Raw genomic sequence first — 17,106 nt, forward strand, 5'->3', positions numbered from 1 at the left:
AATTTGATTTCCATTGATGATTTTTGTGTGATTTTGTTGTCAGCACATTCAACTTTGTACAGAACAAAGTATTCAATGAGAATATTTCATTCATTCAGATCGAACACGTGTTATTTGAGTGTTCCCTTTATTTTTTTGAGCAGTGCATAATATTTTAAAAGTTTGTTAATGGGTATTTTTATTAATATATTTAGCCACAAAATGAGTTTGAAATCCCTGCTGGTTTCACCAGCTCAAATTTAAGACTTTTCAAGACCTTTTTTAAGACCAGTATGAATGCAATTGAAGACCTGAACCTCCACAGAAATTTATTAACTTTGTCCAGCCAACTGGTAATAAATTTGCACTTATCCGAGGTATAATTAAAAGAAAAGAAAAAAGGAAAAAAAAAAAAGCTAGCTTGCTAGCAAGGGTATGTTAGTTAGTGGTAGCCTCGAGTCACATTCATGAAATTAAGACTTTTCAAGGACGTGAACACAACCAAGGAAGACTGCTGTTTGTGTCTAGTCATGCTAATTGCTAAAATAAGATGCTAAACACATGCTAAAATGTGATTTTTTTTAACAGTTTGGTTTTAAATTAATAAAACTCCTTTTCACAGCCACTGTTCCATAAAAAACACAGCTAAAAATTGGTTTTGCTTTCAGAACAAATGACTAAATAACAGTAAGAAAAAGGAGGGGACACCCACAAACTTCTTCCTCTAAACTTTCGGTCCTGGAGATAGTTATGACTTCATTCAAACGTATACAATTTTACTCCAAAACACAGAAGAAAACAAACAGGTCACGTTCACAATAAATCCAATTTTAAAAGCAGGTGTTTGTTTTATCCTACACTTAAGCTTCATTGAGTTCTATGCTAAAAATAATAATTTGGAAAACCTTTATGGATTGTAGCTTCTGCTTTCCAAGCCGACACCCAATAACTAAATTTAATCCAGCGTCCACATCCGGCTAACCAACCTGTCTCTGCAGAGTGATGGCGTTGAAGGACTGGTGGCCCTCGACGATTCGAATGAGAAGGCCGATCCAGGCGGAGGTGCTCAGGGTGCTGCACATCTGAGGCATGAGGGCGATGCTGCGGACGAAGCCCAGAGTGCACCAGCTCCGGTGCTGCTCCCGAGACACCAGCCTGTGGGAATGACAACCTGACACCAAAAAAGTAATTCCTGTTAAAATTATCTCCAACAAAAAGAAATTAAATCGTAATCATCATGAGGAGTTTATTTACTCGACTTGTCGTTAACTCCACTTTCCACCAGCATCCTCAGCAGTCCGCACAGAGTCCGAATGGCGTCCGTCTGCAGGACCTCGGCGTACATCCCGGCGGACAGAGAGAGCGTCTTCAGCAGGTTGACAGTGCTGGTCAACATCATGGCTGTTGGGTGGCTGCTCTTCTCTATCAGCTCGCCTTCTTTGAAACAAGGAGGAAGCCGTGTTACAGCTCCTACTCTGACGTCCGTGTGTTGCCTTGGAGCTGCGGTCAGACGCGCACACCGACCTGTGTCGTCCTCCGTGTCCGAGTCCTCGGCGGTGGGCTGGGCGGCCGGTGGCGGCTCTGCGAGCTTCAGGTCGTACTTGCCCTCTTTGCCCATCCGGTAAGAGTTGGTGCTGCTGGTGTCCCACTGGACCCGGATCCAGCCGTCCTCGCCCAGCTCTCCGATGACCCGGCCCAGACCGGGAGCGGGGCCGTCCTGGAATGACCGTGAAGACTTAAATTGTTTAAACTAAACAACAATATGAGGGTTGGGGCCCCAACGTGTTCATTTCAATGAATTAATCACAGATTTTAATGCAATTAATTGCGCTTTTTTTTGTAAACATACAAAGCATTTCTGGTACGCTCATAATTCTGAAGAACAAGTGACATCCGTGAAAAGCGACGGACAACGCAGTCACTTTCTCGACCCACTGGGTGTTAATTTTTATTTTTTAAAAATTAAAAAAAACGATCTGATGGGACGCTGAGATAACACTATTGTGTTCAAGTTGTGCTAAAAGGAGTTAGCTTACCAGTGAAGCTATTCAAGCTAAAATAGCATCTCAATGCTAAACATGCTGCAGCAGCACAGACGTCCACACAGATAATGTCAGCGTCTACAGTTTGCATATACAAGTGGTTTTTTAAAAGTAGTTCCATGAATGATCATGAAACATTTGAAAGCCAACTAGACAAAAGCATTTTGCAACTTGATGGTTAAATAACTTAAATAAAAGATTAAAAACAATAAGTATCTTTGTTATTGATCTCACATGACTATTAATTCAAGAATTCAGCAGCAAAAAGGGATCTTGAACTGAAAATGTTGATTAATTTGTCAATTAAAATACGATTAATTAATAACAGAGCCAGAAATTAACCACAATTTCAAAAAATAAAAACATTTATTTACCTGATCGCCCCATTTCCAGTCCACTCCCCTCATCACTCTGGTGCCGATCTTCATCATGGCGGCGAGTTCTGGGCCGGAAGCGGGCAGGGGCGCCGGGGCCGCCTCCTTCCTGGACTCTTCCAGGACCGTGGCCGAGCCTCCGTGAGCGCACAAACTGAGGTCCTCCTCGCTGCTGTCTGTGCTGGGGCCTACAAACATCGGACAGCGTAAAACAGAAACTCAGATTGGTTCATAAATCCACCCGTTCCAGGTCACCTGGTGAAAACGCACCGATAAGCTTGAGGATGCTCTGAGTGAGGGCCAGAAGGCCAGAGTTCAGCAAGAGGCTGAGGCTGTTGGAGCCGTGCTTCAGGGACAGCATGTGGATCATGGCCAGCAGGAAGCGGGCCTGTGGAATGGTGCCGAGGCTCGGTCCGGCCGGGTTCTCGTTGGTGATGGTCTGTAGAGGGACCGGCTGCACGCCTATATCGGACAGCAAATCATTGGATAATGAAGCTTAGTATGTAGAAATCAACAGATTCTTGTAATGAAGTCAATGATGCTACGGAGCAAGAAAACTCGAGTGATTCAACTTGCTTAAACAGGGTTTTTTTTTTTCTGTGTAGATTTGGAAAGGTGTTTAAATGAGGTAAAATGGTCCAAATACCTTGCAAATGTTTCTACAGTGGGACCATAATAATGGCGATTTTGATTGCAAACGGTCAGAAAAAACAGACGCAAAATGTTGATCGATAAAAGTTCTTTTAAAGACAAACGTCTCAACAGTTTTGGGTCTTGAACTTCTTTTTATGTTGCGTTTGAAACAGTTGATCATAACTCACCGACTACCCAAGACTCGCAGTTTAAAACTCTGCTTCACCAAGTGAATCATAGCATTAGTTTAAAATTAAAGAGAAGCGATTAAATAATCTGCAGAAAGTGACATTTTTACCCAATTAATAGAATAAATGGATAGAATGGTGGATTATAAAAATAATCGGCTGCAGCCGTACTCGTGAGCGTATGTAACTGAACATGACGATCCGTCCATCAGACATTTTTCCCAGCACTCACCCAGCTCTTTGAAGCGGGCGCTGGCCTCCAGCAGGATGTTGCGAACATTTTGGATCGCCCAGGAATACAACTTCCCAAACGTCACCTCCAAAAGCATCCGGTTGAAGGGAGGGATCAGATCGACGTGTTTAAGGCAGTCCGACAGCGGCTCCCTGAAAAGATCAAATCAGTCAGTCGGTCATTTCATTCACCCCGTTTACCAAATTTAATCAGTGAAATGGGAGCAGAGAGAAGGAAAAGAAATCTTGTGTAAACCTGGCCATTTCACAGTTATTAAAACTTTCATTGCCATAGACATTAGATTAACAATACAAGTTGTAAACAACATTTTTTCACACTCGGAAATGTTTAAGACTTCATTTTTTTCTTTACAGTGTTGAGAATTGATTCATACTCAAACATTTTTTTCATCTCCTCATCAAAACTCTGCCATAATTTTATTGGGCTAAAATGCACATTTGCTTTAAAGCAGTAGACACTTTAATTTTGAAACAGTACATCCTGTTATTTCTGTCACTTGAGCTCAAGACAAAGAACTTTTGCAAATTAATTGGCAATAATCTCTTCTGAGTATTAAACATAACTAAAATAATTTTTAAAGTCACTCGGTTTGAATATATTTGGTGGAATTAACTTATTCAAATGTTCTCCAGCATTGACTTTATATAAAATCCTCGTAGCTAAAAGGCTTGGTTTTGGTTCTTCTATAAGTCAGATAATTTTTTACTTTATTTAGAAGTCAAATACGTCCACACAGTTTTTGTTTTATAAAACTTCCAGTTAAGTTTATGATGATAAACAACCTCTACAAACTTTTTATACTTATTATGTTTTTATGCCTAGACGAAAATCTGGTTAGCTACCCGATGCTGGTCCCTTCGGGTATGACCCTCTGCCACCCGCAGAGCATGGCGTACTGCACGGACGGCAGCAGGAAGCTCTTGGAGGCCAACTTCAGCATGGTGTCAATTCCCTCCAGCCTCACCTCAGCCCTCTCCAGCTGCGATGAAACGGGGGCAAAAAGAATCACACTTTTCTAAATGAAGGGTTTCGGATTATCGAGGAGCGCTGAACAAATCCCACTTTCAATCGCACCTGTTTAAGTAGACACTTCCTCATTTTTTCCACATCCAGCGGCTCTTCCTTCAGCGCAAACTCCACGATGGTGCCCATCAGGCTGGACTGAGAGAAGACTCCCTGGACGCTGTGTTTCAGCCAGCGGTACCGCTGGACGTTTGCCACCGTGTTTAGCAGCGGCTGCCACTTGTCCTGCTACGGATTCGGAATTTGGATCAGGTGCAAAGTCGGAAAAATTCAATGAGCACAAACATCACTAGCTGTCGATATCCAGCTAATTTTGCAATTGCAGTGTTTCCATCAAATAAGAAATGGAATTAAAATCACAAGTTAAGAAGTTTGTTTATGCCATCAGTCATTAAAAATCGTCTTTTCGGGTAGTAATGCCTGGTTGTTGATCTCATGACTCGTGTGACGCAAAAACGGTGTTTTGCGAAATACACCATTTTCAATAACACAACACCTCGTTCTAGTGCTAAAACTTTTTAATTAAAAAATTTGAGGTTTTTTTTTTTTTTTAAATTGCAGCGTTTCCATTAAGCAAATTTACTTTCATGATTCCAATTTGCTCAATTTTAACATTAATGGGAACACGGCTACTTACTGAACCATAGAAATCTACCTTTGACGTCTTTCCGGTGGGGGACTTCCTGTCTGCAGGAGTGGGGCTAATGTGGACGTTATGCTCTTCTTCGTTGGTCCCCTCGTTCTCCAGCTTCGGCTCTTCTTCATCAGCAGACTCTGACTTCTTAGGCACTAAAAGGAGGGACAGCTAAATCCTTTAGCAGGCATGTACCGAAATAAAAACACACACGCACAAAAAAAGAGACACTTTTCAGAATAGTTCAAGTAGTCCCAACCTCTTTTTTTCCTTCGGTCCCTGATGAGCTTCTGAGCGATCCTCCTCCATCGCGGCTGAGAGCTCAGCAGCTTCAGCTTGGACACGATGGACAGGTCGTTGCTCACCGCCGGCCGCAGCTCGTTGAACAGGAATCTGAGGCGCTCGATGACCGGGGCGCACACTTCCTTATAGGAGCGGCCCTGTTCCTGATGAGTCTGGAGTGCGACAGCGCAAAGGCAAAATTTCACACACTTATTCTCAACTTAATGTGCCTTAATAAGCCATTCATATCCCCTGACTTTGACTTTTCTCTCTCTTTTTTGTTTTTTGCATTTCAAGGTCAAACTTCAATGAATCTCAACTGTGATTTTATGAGGTCAACAGTTTCAGGTCAGTTAGATTAGAGTTTCAGAAAGAGCTGAAGTTTTTAAAACTCAATTTGAAGGCGTTGAATTACAAAGTAAAATTTATTTTATCTCATATTTGACATACAGAGTTTTTTTTAAACAACTGAAGATAACATTGTTACTTGGTTGTGCTATAAAATGACAGAAAACACATAATACTGTCTGTTTAGGATTACTTCCAGCCAGAAGAAACATGTTGGTAAAGTAAAAAAAAAAAAAAAAAAAAAAAAAATCAACTTTAAAACACAAATCTCACTGAAGTACCTCGTTTTGATTCATCACATAAAATCCTAATTAAATACATACAACTAAATGTGAACTTTTTCAAGGCATTTTATACATTAGAAATAACTCAAAGTGGCCATTTCAACATACTATTACTACTTGATAGCAGATGTCAGAGGTTTAGCTCCCACCTTAATTAGTGAACATTTTGCCTGGTAGACCATGCGACAGACATCGATCATTGATTTAGGGAGGGACCTCTGCTTCCCCTGGTCCACCCCCAAGGCACACGGGCTGACGAGTGAGAGAGCAACATGACCTGTGACACACGAGGGTTCACCGTCAATTTATCCAGAAACAAAAGCCTTTACAAATCTTTGTTTACCCATGTAAGCTTCCTAGTATAAACTGTTAATTCTTGTGGCAGAGAAATAAAAGAGCGCTAGTAATTTGTCAGAAGAAAACCAGCGTTGCTAGGTTACCGAGGTCCTGATGTTTGAGCAAGCAGCAGAGCAGCAGGCGGCCGACTTCCTCCACTGGATGCTCCGGTGGGAAGGTGATGGGTGTAATAAGGTGGTACTGCTTACAGCAACGCTCTATTTGGCACAAAAAGTCCTAGAATAGAAAAAAAAATTTAATTGAATCACTATTATTCGGATTCATGTCGTTCCAATAGGCTAGTAAATCATTATTTTATCTGGTCCACCTTCACAGTGTGGTCCTGAGTGGTGTCAGCGATAGCCTGGAGGAAGGGCTGCGCGTGGTCGCTGAGGGTGATCCTGCGGGAGTAGAGCTTGGCCTTGTCTGGAGCGGTGGAGCCCAGCGAGCTGCAGTGGTCCTCGTCCTTCTCCTCATTGTAGTTGTAGTGGATCTGACTGGTCTGAAGGCCGCCAGAGAATATGGACGACTGGAGCCATTCTGTGCACAAGGATTGGAAAAACAAAACAAAACAAGTTGTTTCAATTCACAGCAGAGTTCCTGTTTGCAAATAATTGTCACTGGCATTCATTTTTATTTGTTGATTCATATACCCTCGCTAGCTGGTTAGCTTTATTCTGCGTCACAGAACAAAACGCAATGAAGATGTCTCTATGTGACTCAAACTTTGACAGAGAAACAAATAAAACAAATAAAATAGACAAAAATTAAGACTTGTGATTATCACATTTAAGGCCAACGTTCTTTTTAAAAGTCATTTTAAGACTTTAATTTTAGATACTTGAATTTAAGACTTTTTAAGGATGTGCAGACATCCTGATGATTTTTTTTCCTGTATGCACAACATTTAAGTTTAAGAACAACTTAAGAGTCAAATTTTGATTTTGAACATTGCAGGACAGTGAAACAATTGTTCCAGTATCAGCCGTTTTCCTTTGGTAGGAAAACATCACCAAACTGTTTAAAACAAACGTTTTTGGATTAAATAAAGCAGGCTAATATAAGATTCAACATGAATGGAAAAAAATCATCATCATTAAATTTAAAGATTTTTAAAAATTATTAATTCATTTCAACACCAGGACAAGTGAATGATTAATCTTTTTGGATCCCTGGACAGATTTTAAAACAAATTAAAAAAAATAAAATGGAAAATATTTTTAAAAAGTCCTTCAACCTACTGGCACATTCAACCTCCATAGGGGACAACGGGGTGCTTTTGGCCAAATACGAGGCGTGAAGACCCAACAGCAGCCCCAAATTCCTCTCTGTGTCAATGAGTGGCGAAGACAGACTGCTGAGGTCCGGAGTCGTCACCGTCTCCTGGTTAGGCTGGAAATAATTCAAAATATCCAGTTTCAAAACTATAGAAATCAACAATTTCTTGCATATGAAAAGAAAAAAAAAAGTCTAAAGTCATTTTCTAGAAGGAACGGCGAGTACCTCCATGTACTGGCCCACACAGAAAGCCTGCATGGATTCTCTGGTGTCCTCAAACTGTAAGGCAGCTTCCAAGGCAACTACAGGGTCTTCTCCAGCAAACTGAGCTGCAAAGGAAAAGACATTCAGTTTTAGCAACAACAAAAAGAAGAAGAAAACTAGAGTACTACTTTCTAGATGCACAATAAAGCTATAAAGATTTTAGGTGATGCGTTTCCAAAGCATTAAGTAACTTTCCTAAAATAGTTAACTATGTGCTGATTTAAATATCTGTAATGCAGGCCAGGACTCAGTTTGAGCTTCGTCTAATCTCAAATGAGTCACTGAATCAGGAAGAAAAGAAAATCTGATTAAGACGATGCTAGTAGGAATTATTTGCACTTTCTAAAATAAAACTAAAACAAAAATAAAAACAAAAAAAATTTAAACATTCACTTTATTTACCCAAGACACTGTTTCCTGTCAGAGACTGAGACTGAGCCTGGAAGTCTTTAATGTCATAAACCTTCCCGTCGATGACCGTCCAGAAGCCGCCATCTTTGTTGTGGTTCTCCAGGTCAGCCTTACGGATCAGTGAAACCTCTTCATTGTTCTTAGAACTTTGTCCAGTGAAGAAGGATCCTGTCAAAACAGAAGAAAGGTTAGTACCTTCAAACTTTTAATGCTACATATCAAAAACCAACATTTATGTGAGAAGTGACGTATCATACCCATAATTCCCGGCCAGGCCAAATCTTCATTATCGTCCCTCTCGTGGCCCGGAGCCAGGTGGTTGAAACGGTCCAGGTGCTCCAGGAGTCCGGCCAGCAGAGGGATGGCGCCGGTCTCCTGCATCAGTCCGGCGTCGATGGTGAGGAGGAGGATGATGGACACCACCAGCTCAGGCAGAAGCACTCCTGACGAACAGAACCACAGAAACACCTTTAAATAACTTGACAAGATCCTGGCAGCCTTATCGACACAGAGCGGAGGACGCTACCAGTCAGGTCTCCTTCAATAACCCGAGAAACTTCGGCGAAATGTCGCCGACCCGTAGACGCGATGCTCGTTGCGACGGGGAGGATGTCACCGATGTGAGTGCAAAGCAAGGCGATGTACTTCTTCAGTAAGGAGCCGACACCCAGCAGCTCGGGATCTGCAACAGAGACAGGAAACGCGGCTGAACGCAAACCCAACAGGCAAAGAAAAGTTTTGGACTAGGGCTTAAAAATGACATCTTAGATCTAATTTTAATATACATTTTTTTGTCTTTTCTGAAAAAAAAGTGGCTTTTATTTCAATCATCCCTTGTGAGAGTTGTACGATGGAGGATCAAGGCTAGGTTATGAGAATTTTTGCTTAATCACGAGGGGGAAGAAAAAAAAAAAAAAAGACAATTTTACTGGAAGAAAATGTTTGCGTTCCCCTACTATTCCATCAGAAAGTTGACCTGAATTCAAAGACCAAACAAATAGAAACGGAAGAAGGCTGCCCTAGACATGCTGACATCACTCTGAACTATGGAAACCCAAGAAAAAAATTAAGAATTAAAATAAAAAAATCTAGATTTCACAAAAATGTATCTTAAAAAAAATAAATAAAAAAAAATCAAAGGGTGGATCAAATCGTTTTATTGACCGGCCCTACTCCAACCTCAAGCCGATTGACCTACTGTATCCATTGCCGTTCTCCGAGTCGGTGACTCCCAGGTACAGCTTGCTGACGAGCAGCCGCTGGAAGCGCAGCAGCAGGTCCAGAGACGCGGATCGCTCCTTGCTGACGTGTTCCGCTTCCAAATAGTTGGAGATGCGGCGGGCGACGTCTTTCAGTCGCGCGATGGTCTGCGAGGCGATGTTCCTGTCGAATTCAAACGTAGGGACGCGTCAGAGGACAGCAGAAGGATTCTGGTGGAGTGGAAACGCTGAAAACGGCAGGTACCTCAAAAGCTGCTGCACGAGTTGCACGAGGGGCAGACTTTGTTTCCCCGTCGACTCGTAGATGCCCGTGTTGATGAGGTCCTTGTCCAGCACGGTACGGCAGCGGTGCATGGTGGAGGCGTTCGCTTCCTGCTCGTCGATCTCCTTCTCTTTCTGAGCCTCCTTCTTGGCCTCGATGTCCTGTCGTCATAACAACCAGAAACCAATTTTCTCTAAGCATTGACGGCGCTTCTTTCCGAAATTGACGGTGGGTTTCTCCGCGGGACGAATCAAAGCAAAGGTTAACCACATGCTGAGGTGGCACAGCAGTGGGTTTATCATTGGCTGTAACGCTCTGACCTGTATCTCGGCTGTGATGGCGGCACTCAGAGCAGATTCCAGCCCTCCGTCGGCCATCAGGCTGCTCACCAACAGGTCGATCATGAAGCGACGTCCAGCACTCACACTCATCTCATTACCAGATGCTGGGGGGGGGAAATGGAAATGTCTCAAAATCATGAACATTTAAACACTGTAACTGGAAGACATTTTAAATATCCAAGATAAATGAACAAAAACAACAAATAAAATGGATTATAAAGTCTGTAAAAAAAATATATATATCTTTCAAACAAAGAGACAGTTGAAACCAAAGCACCAAAGTAAATAAATAGTCAACGCTTTTATCATTCAGTATTTAGAAAAAAGAGAGAAAGAAAAGAGAAAAATGATTAATCAAGCATATGAAAATGATTGAGTTTCTTTTAACTTATGAGATTAATTGTTTTATTGTGACTCACCAGCATTAGGCAGCAGTGAGGACAGCGCCCGGGCCCGCTCCTCGGCGGTGGGCAGCAGCACCGACCAGCCGCTCTGCAGCACGGCCTGGGCGGCGGCTTGCACCGTGTTGAGGACGCCGGCGTTGCTGGCCAGCACCACCACCGTTTGCTTGAGGTTGTTGAGGAGAACGCTGCCGAGGCCCAGGCCCAGCTCCTCCGGGTCCACCTGGTTGCTGATGGCTGCGTGGAGCTGAGGAAAAAAATAAAATAAAATTCTAGGAGGATTCAGGCGAAAGCAGCGACTTCCATGGGTTCAACCTGAGGATGCGCACCTGGAGCCGGAGCAGGTTCAGAGTGGCCACCACCATGCACTCCTTCTCCTGAGGAGGCGGCCAGTCCGAGCCGCCGTCCATGCCCTCGCTGACCTGGCGCAGGAGCAGGTCCAACTGCTCGAAGGTCATGGAGCAGACGTCCACCACGAAGGGCACTCGCTGCCCGACGGACCACTCCGAGCAGGAGGACCAGGCGAAGCTCTGAAGGCAACAAAACAAACCAGGGAATTCGTCGCATCTCAATCGCTACAAATCAGGGTTTGTTCAACGTGTCTGCAGTAAAATTCAAGGACTTTTCAGGCTGCATCATGGTAAATTTTTAAACTTTTCCAGCACCAAAATTTGAGGATAAAAGAAGAATAAATGAATTAAAAAAAGGACCGTTTCAATTCATTATTACAGGATATTATTTATTACTGTTATTAATCTTTTTTTGTGTGACAATATCGACAATTTACAGAAAGGAAAAGATCAACTAAAATTTTGGCTAATTGTATGTTTTGAAATGTCTCCGTCACATACCTCATAAACCCGACTAGTCTGAGAACAAAATACTAACTAAAAAAAATCCCCTAATTTCAATAAAGCAGTTTAACCTACAGAATATAAAACAACCCTTATTTCAATTACACAAATAAATAAGTCATTGAGCCGTTAGGAGTAATAAATATCAAAACAATCCCATATTAATGGTTAAGATAAATGACCTCCTGCTCAAAATGAATGCCTGACGACAACATACAAAGACAGTTACCAAAAATAAATAAATAAATAGTCAAGTTTTCTGGCTTTTATGAAATAAAAATTTCATTAAAAAAACTAACCGACTTAAAACAACAGAAGCGTACTCTGATTTAACCGCAGACAATGAGGGGGGGAAAAAAGGTGGACATGTTTTTATTAGGTGTATGATAATATCTGTATTTTATGTTGTTGTTTTTTTTTAATTGGGCTTTTAATCAAATGTTAGACTTCACTTCATAACAAAACTGCAGTGTTTACACAGAAATCAAGAACTTTACAAACCTTGAAAACACCTAATTAAAATTCAATCATCTTCAAGGACGTCAAAGCACAAACCCTGAAATGTTCTGCAGTCTGGAGAGCGTTAAGTGTTCATCTTACTTGTCCTGGGCCACAGGAAATCCCCACAATGTGCTTGGAGTTGAGTCCTGGGAGAGCCTTGGGCTGCTTCTTGTTGGAGAAGAGAGTATCAAAGTGTTGGAGTTTATCGTTGCTGCCCCAGCTGTGCACTTCTCCGTCGTCCGTCAGAGCCAGACAGTGCGTAGACCCTACAGCGATATCCACCACTTTCTTTCCTGAACGGAAACAGAGAACAAGGGCAATGCCGGTCAAACTTAAGTCTTTTTAAGACCTGTTTAGTGCCACCTTTGAATAAAATTTAAGACATAAAAACTATAAGTATGAGGGAAAATTACTGCAAAATTCTGAACCTGGTTTTGTGACCATGTCAGAGGCAAAAGCTAGCTGGCAAGGGTACATTAGCAGCTAGTCACTGTTAGCCTGAAGTGCCTCGAGTCACAGATTGGAGTGATGTTAGCGTGCGACTCAAACTTTTGACGATAGAAAAAAAAACTACAATAAAAAGTCCTGCCATGACAAAATTTAAGACCTATGATTATGCATTTAAGGGCAACCAACATTTATTACAATTAATTTAAGGTAATTTAAGGCCTTCGTTTTAAACATACAAATTTAAGACTTTTTGCACAGAATCCAATGACAATTTTTGTGTGCGACTTAAAACTGTTAAATTGTAGGGGGGGAAAAAGTAAAAAGTCCTGACATGACAAAATTTAAGACTTGTAATTAACATATTTAAGGCCAACTTAAATTATTTTTTAATGAATTTAAAACATTTCGAGGCCTTAGTTTTAGACAAACAAATGTAAGACGTTTTAAGGATGCGGACACCCTGTATGCATTAACAATTGTTTTCCTAAACCTTCCAAACTCTTGTTTCCCCATCAGTGACTCACCCTGAAGACTGTCCAGCAGCTTCGGATAGCGGACGTGTTCGTCCGTGCCGTGACCCAGACGCTGGTTGTCTCCCTTCCCCCAGGTGTACACCTGTCCGTCCTTGGTGAGGGCTACAGAAAACTGACTGCCGCAGCACACCTTCACTATATCCAGGTCCTGCAGCTTCTCCACCAGCTTGGGCGTCTTGCAGCCGTCGCTGCCTCCGCGACCCAGTTTGCCGTAGTCTCCGTCGCCCCAGGACCACACCTGGCCTGGGGAAAGCAAAGAGGGCAGACATAAATATGGAAGCATAAATGGTGGAAGCCACAGCAGACAAAACTATTTTGTTCCAACCGTTTTCAGTCACAGCAAGCGTTTGTGCGTCCCCGCTCCCACATGCCACGTCCATGACCTTATGTCCTTTCAGAGCGGTCACCAGCATGGGCGTCGTCTGGTCCTCACTAGAGCCTAAAAACAAACAGGAGAGAAGGCATTACAGAATATAAACGGAGAGAAAATGCGTTCTAATAAATCCATCACTACATGCTGAGAAGGACAAATGTAAATGAATGAATCTGTGTGACCTCACCGTGACCCAGCCGACCGTAGTTCCCTCTCCCCCAGGTGTAGAGCTCGCCGTCAGCCGTGATGGCAGCGCTGTACGTGCTCCCGCAGGCGATGTGCACCACATGCTTTCCCGCTTGTTTCCCATTAAAGGCGGCGATCATTGTGGGCTCCTCTAGGTAACTAAAGCAAAGAGCCGTTTGAAATGAGGGAAGGTTAATTGGATTTCAGCTCAGCACAGACTGCAACACCTCTCTCTCTAAAAGGCCTTCAGTGCCACAGGTGTGGCACTGAAGGCCACAGCTGTGGCCTTCAGTGCTATAAATGGTTTATAGCCTTTGTTCAAAGCTATAAACCATAAGCAACAATTAAAGCTGAAACAATTAATTGCGATTAATCAATTAATGAAATAATCATCAATTTAGTCATTGATTAATCATTACCTGGAATCTACAGACTAAAACGTGACATTTTCTAAAATAACAACCTCACAGTAATAACCAAGCAAAACTATGCAAATATACAACATGCATCTTCATTTAAGGTAAAAAATTAAAAATCCTTCCCTGTAAATATATTCTACCAAAACTTCTCAAGTTGGAGAGTTTTAGCTTCACCTGGTTCAAATTCTGTTTAAGAAATATTTCCAACCACCTTTTCCTGTCCAATAAATTGTCTAATCCAGAAAAATGGTCAACAAGATCAGCCCTACATCGTATTGATTTTAAGTTGGCTGAACTTTTTGCAGGCTGATGTTGGAAGGATCATGTTTTAGCTGCAGATTCATCCTTTGCTACAAATGATCCAGCTTTCACTAAAGGAATTCTATATTATTGCATTTTAGGCATAAAAATCTTTTATTTTCTAATAAAAAATGTTTTGTTTATTTGAATGTTTTTAATGTATTCCTAATATTGTCTATAAAAAAAACTGGTAGTTAAAATAAACATCTGCAGAGTGCGGCAACTTTTTTATCCAATTAACTGAATAATTGACAGAATAATCGATTACTCAGACAATCTTTAGTTGCAGCCTTGGTGGCAACATGGTCTGCTTTAAATAGACAAAACCAGTTGCATTTCTGTTTCTACCCAATACTACTACTGTCTTCATTTGATCACATATCACAAGTTAGAGGTCCCTCCATTCAACATTCGTTGTTGCTTACGTGGCGTCTCCGTGTCCCAGGCGGCCGCCATCGCCGCAGCCCCATGAAAACACTTCCCCATTGGACGAGAGGGCCATGTAGTGCTGGCCGTCAGGATGAGCGGCCAGCTTCACTATCTTCCTGGAGCTCAGGCAGTGGACCAGTATGGGAGCCTGGAAGCAGAGGTGGGAAAATTTAGGGTACAAAAACTAAAAAAAAAAAAAATCCTACAAGTCAATGTGTTGTTGATGATACATGTAGGTCAGATCTCATTAGTAACATTGGTAACTACCAGAAATATCAAGTATTAATTTGGGGGAGTATGTATAAATTTAACCAAGTCTGACTAAAGAAAAAATAAAATAAAATAATAATAATAATAATAATAATAATAATAATGTGGGCCAATATAATCCAATACTTGTTTTTTAGCAGATATCGGACTGTTTCTGACATCAATATTGCATCATGACAACCCTGAACTGAAAAAATCCCAGGAATGGCGTGGAAGTGGTTTAGTTGACAGTTTCTGACTGTGTTGATCAGAAACCAACAGAAACCCTCCAAGCAGAACTGACCAGGGTTGTGCTCTTGTAGTTCTGGGTGTAAACGGCGCCGCTGTTGGACAGGATGAGGAATCCCTTTTCTGAACAGACGATCTGCGTGACCCCGAGGCTCGACAGGGCCTTGCACTGAATGGGGCCGCTGACGTTGGCATACAGCTTCCAGCCCAAAAGGCCCCAAGCGATCACCTCCTGCAAGGTGCCCTGGAATTAAACAAAGAGTGAGAGACAGAACTAAGGATCTGGGAACGGCGCGTGCTTCGGAGAGTCGACTCGGAATGCATCCAAACATACTGCACTGCAGAAACATAAAATCTTGCCAAGTAAATTTGGTGTAATCTGTAGTGCAAATATCTTAGGACACTTGAAATAAGAAAACTAACTTGACTTGCAAGTAACTTTTCAGCATGATATAGGGGCTTGTTTTAAGTAAACAATTCCTTAATATTGAAGAAAAACTACTAGATCTATTGAGAAATGATTATAAGAAGACAATTTTAAATCAAGTTTATTTGTGTAGAACATTTCAGCAGCAAGGTAGATCAAAGTGCTTTACACAAAACACTAAATTACAAAGTTATAAATAAAACGCCATACACTCAACAAATGAACAAACTATATTTTGCTGATGGTACTCATCAAAACAATACACATCAAATATGATAGCTCATGTTTAGGTTATAATGGTTCAAAAGCAACTCTAAACAGGTGAGATTTTAGTCTTGGCTTACAAGTGAAATAATCTGCCAATGAAGCTAGCACTTTTTCAACAATATTAAGGAATTACTGATTCAAAACAAGATCCTATATCTTGCTGAAAAGTCACATTTAAGTGTAATCAGATATTTGCACTAGAAACTAGACCAAAATTACTAAAGATTTTGTGTTTTTGCAGTGTAGAGATGGTCATGTTTAACATTTAAATGCTAATGTGGATGAATTCAAATCATTTCATGCATGGTAATTTGTCAAAAATTGAAAAATCTGAAAATACTGCTCATGATTTCCCACCTGTATTTGCACTGTTCTCAACTAGGGAAAGAAACATCAGAATCTCACTAAATACATGAAGCACTAATGAATTTAATGCATTTTACCAAATCAGAAAAGCTTCAGAAATCTAAATTAATACATCACCATGCACAGAAAAGATGATGACTTATGCAGTGATAAGATATAAAAGGAGCCATCACCTTGTGTGAGGAGGGGGAGTTGCAGTGCGGGGGGCTGTAAGGAGAAGCCAAGCGGTCCAGGTGAGCCATAAGCACTACAGCCGTCTGCTGAAGGTCAATGGCAAGGTCATTGTCCTGGGGTAAGGTCAGGTACCGCAGGAAACTCTCATTGGGGCTGAGCGGCGCCGTCAGGATCTAGGAATAACATTTAGTGGACAGAACCAGTTACAGCTCCACATCACAATGTGTTTGAACGATGTGGAAAATAAACTTTAGAAAAGCTGAAAAGTCTGACAGCATTTCCAAACCCGACATGATCCAAGAACGGAACCTCAAACGTAGCCTTCCTGTTATCTGCTTAAAGTCTAAATATGTTTTCTCACCTTACTCTGGTTCCCTTAACTTCATTTTTTTTTTTAGCAATTTTCTAATACTAAAAGCTAACTTTGAGTCTTTTTCATATTGTAACACAATCTACTAGTGCTGAAACGATGAACTGAATTAATCATGATTAATTTATTATTGAAATAATAACTAATTTAGTAATCGATTAATCGTAAGCTGGAGTATACAGACCCTGAGGAAGGGAATTTGTGAAAGAACACAGTTCAAGTAGCAATTAAGCCAAAACTGTATAAAAATACATACATTTTGCATTTAAGATAAAAAAAAATAAAACTTCTTTGTCTGTAAATGTGTGCTACACAGAACTTCTAAACTTTGTCCAAAAGAAAAGAAAAAAAAAACTCCAACAAACCACCTTTAGCTGACCATTTATTATTTCAAAAAACAAACAGA

At 41.3% G+C, this 17,106-nt stretch overlaps 1 protein-coding gene and 1 long non-coding RNA gene across 4 annotated transcripts in view; one reads left to right on the forward strand and one right to left on the reverse strand.

The window, feature by feature from the left end:
• LOC107838215 (uncharacterized) overlaps window positions 1-75 on the forward strand; it is an 11,142-nt gene extending 11,067 nt beyond the window's left edge. Inside the window, exon 3 of the long non-coding RNA XR_001664282.1 lies at window positions 63-75. This is a non-coding gene — a long non-coding RNA (uncharacterized LOC107838215). The remainder of the gene's footprint in view (window positions 1-62) is intronic.
• The window catches only part of herc2 (HECT and RLD domain containing E3 ubiquitin protein ligase 2), a 67,664-nt gene that overhangs the window by 36,496 nt on the left and 14,062 nt on the right, over window positions 1-17,106 (reverse strand). For 2 of the 3 annotated variants that reach the window (XM_007568422.2, XM_016679833.1), the window contains exons 10-39: window positions 16,330-16,503; window positions 15,152-15,340; window positions 14,595-14,746; window positions 13,452-13,609; window positions 13,217-13,330; window positions 12,883-13,134; window positions 12,008-12,201; window positions 10,883-11,083; window positions 10,572-10,800; window positions 10,132-10,256; window positions 9,794-9,972; window positions 9,528-9,712; window positions 8,856-9,011; window positions 8,587-8,772; window positions 8,321-8,497; window positions 7,880-7,983; window positions 7,618-7,768; window positions 6,705-6,916; window positions 6,481-6,613; window positions 6,190-6,317; window positions 5,386-5,581; window positions 5,148-5,281; window positions 4,544-4,720; window positions 4,312-4,448; window positions 3,449-3,600; window positions 2,666-2,857; window positions 2,396-2,583; window positions 1,504-1,696; window positions 1,234-1,416; window positions 966-1,150 (exon numbers count right to left, since the gene is read on the reverse strand). In XM_007568422.2, coding sequence (XP_007568484.1) covers window positions 966-1,150; window positions 1,234-1,416; window positions 1,504-1,696; window positions 2,396-2,583; window positions 2,666-2,857; window positions 3,449-3,600; window positions 4,312-4,448; window positions 4,544-4,720; window positions 5,148-5,281; window positions 5,386-5,581; window positions 6,190-6,317; window positions 6,481-6,613; window positions 6,705-6,916; window positions 7,618-7,768; window positions 7,880-7,983; window positions 8,321-8,497; window positions 8,587-8,772; window positions 8,856-9,011; window positions 9,528-9,712; window positions 9,794-9,972; window positions 10,132-10,256; window positions 10,572-10,800; window positions 10,883-11,083; window positions 12,008-12,201; window positions 12,883-13,134; window positions 13,217-13,330; window positions 13,452-13,609; window positions 14,595-14,746; window positions 15,152-15,340; window positions 16,330-16,503 — 5,136 coding nt within the window. The remainder of the gene's footprint in view (window positions 1-965; window positions 1,151-1,233; window positions 1,417-1,503; window positions 1,697-2,395; window positions 2,584-2,665; window positions 2,858-3,448; window positions 3,601-4,311; window positions 4,449-4,543; window positions 4,721-5,147; window positions 5,282-5,385; window positions 5,582-6,189; window positions 6,318-6,480; window positions 6,614-6,704; window positions 6,917-7,617; window positions 7,769-7,879; window positions 7,984-8,320; window positions 8,498-8,586; window positions 8,773-8,855; window positions 9,012-9,527; window positions 9,713-9,793; window positions 9,973-10,131; window positions 10,257-10,571; window positions 10,801-10,882; window positions 11,084-12,007; window positions 12,202-12,882; window positions 13,135-13,216; window positions 13,331-13,451; window positions 13,610-14,594; window positions 14,747-15,151; window positions 15,341-16,329; window positions 16,504-17,106) is intronic. The other variant, XM_016679832.1, reaches the window with a different exon arrangement.

This window comes from Poecilia formosa, unplaced genomic scaffold (assembly GCF_000485575.1).
Source record: "Poecilia formosa unplaced genomic scaffold, Poecilia_formosa-5.1.2 Scaffold222, whole genome shotgun sequence".
NCBI classification, from domain to species: domain Eukaryota; kingdom Metazoa; phylum Chordata; class Actinopteri; order Cyprinodontiformes; family Poeciliidae; genus Poecilia; species Poecilia formosa.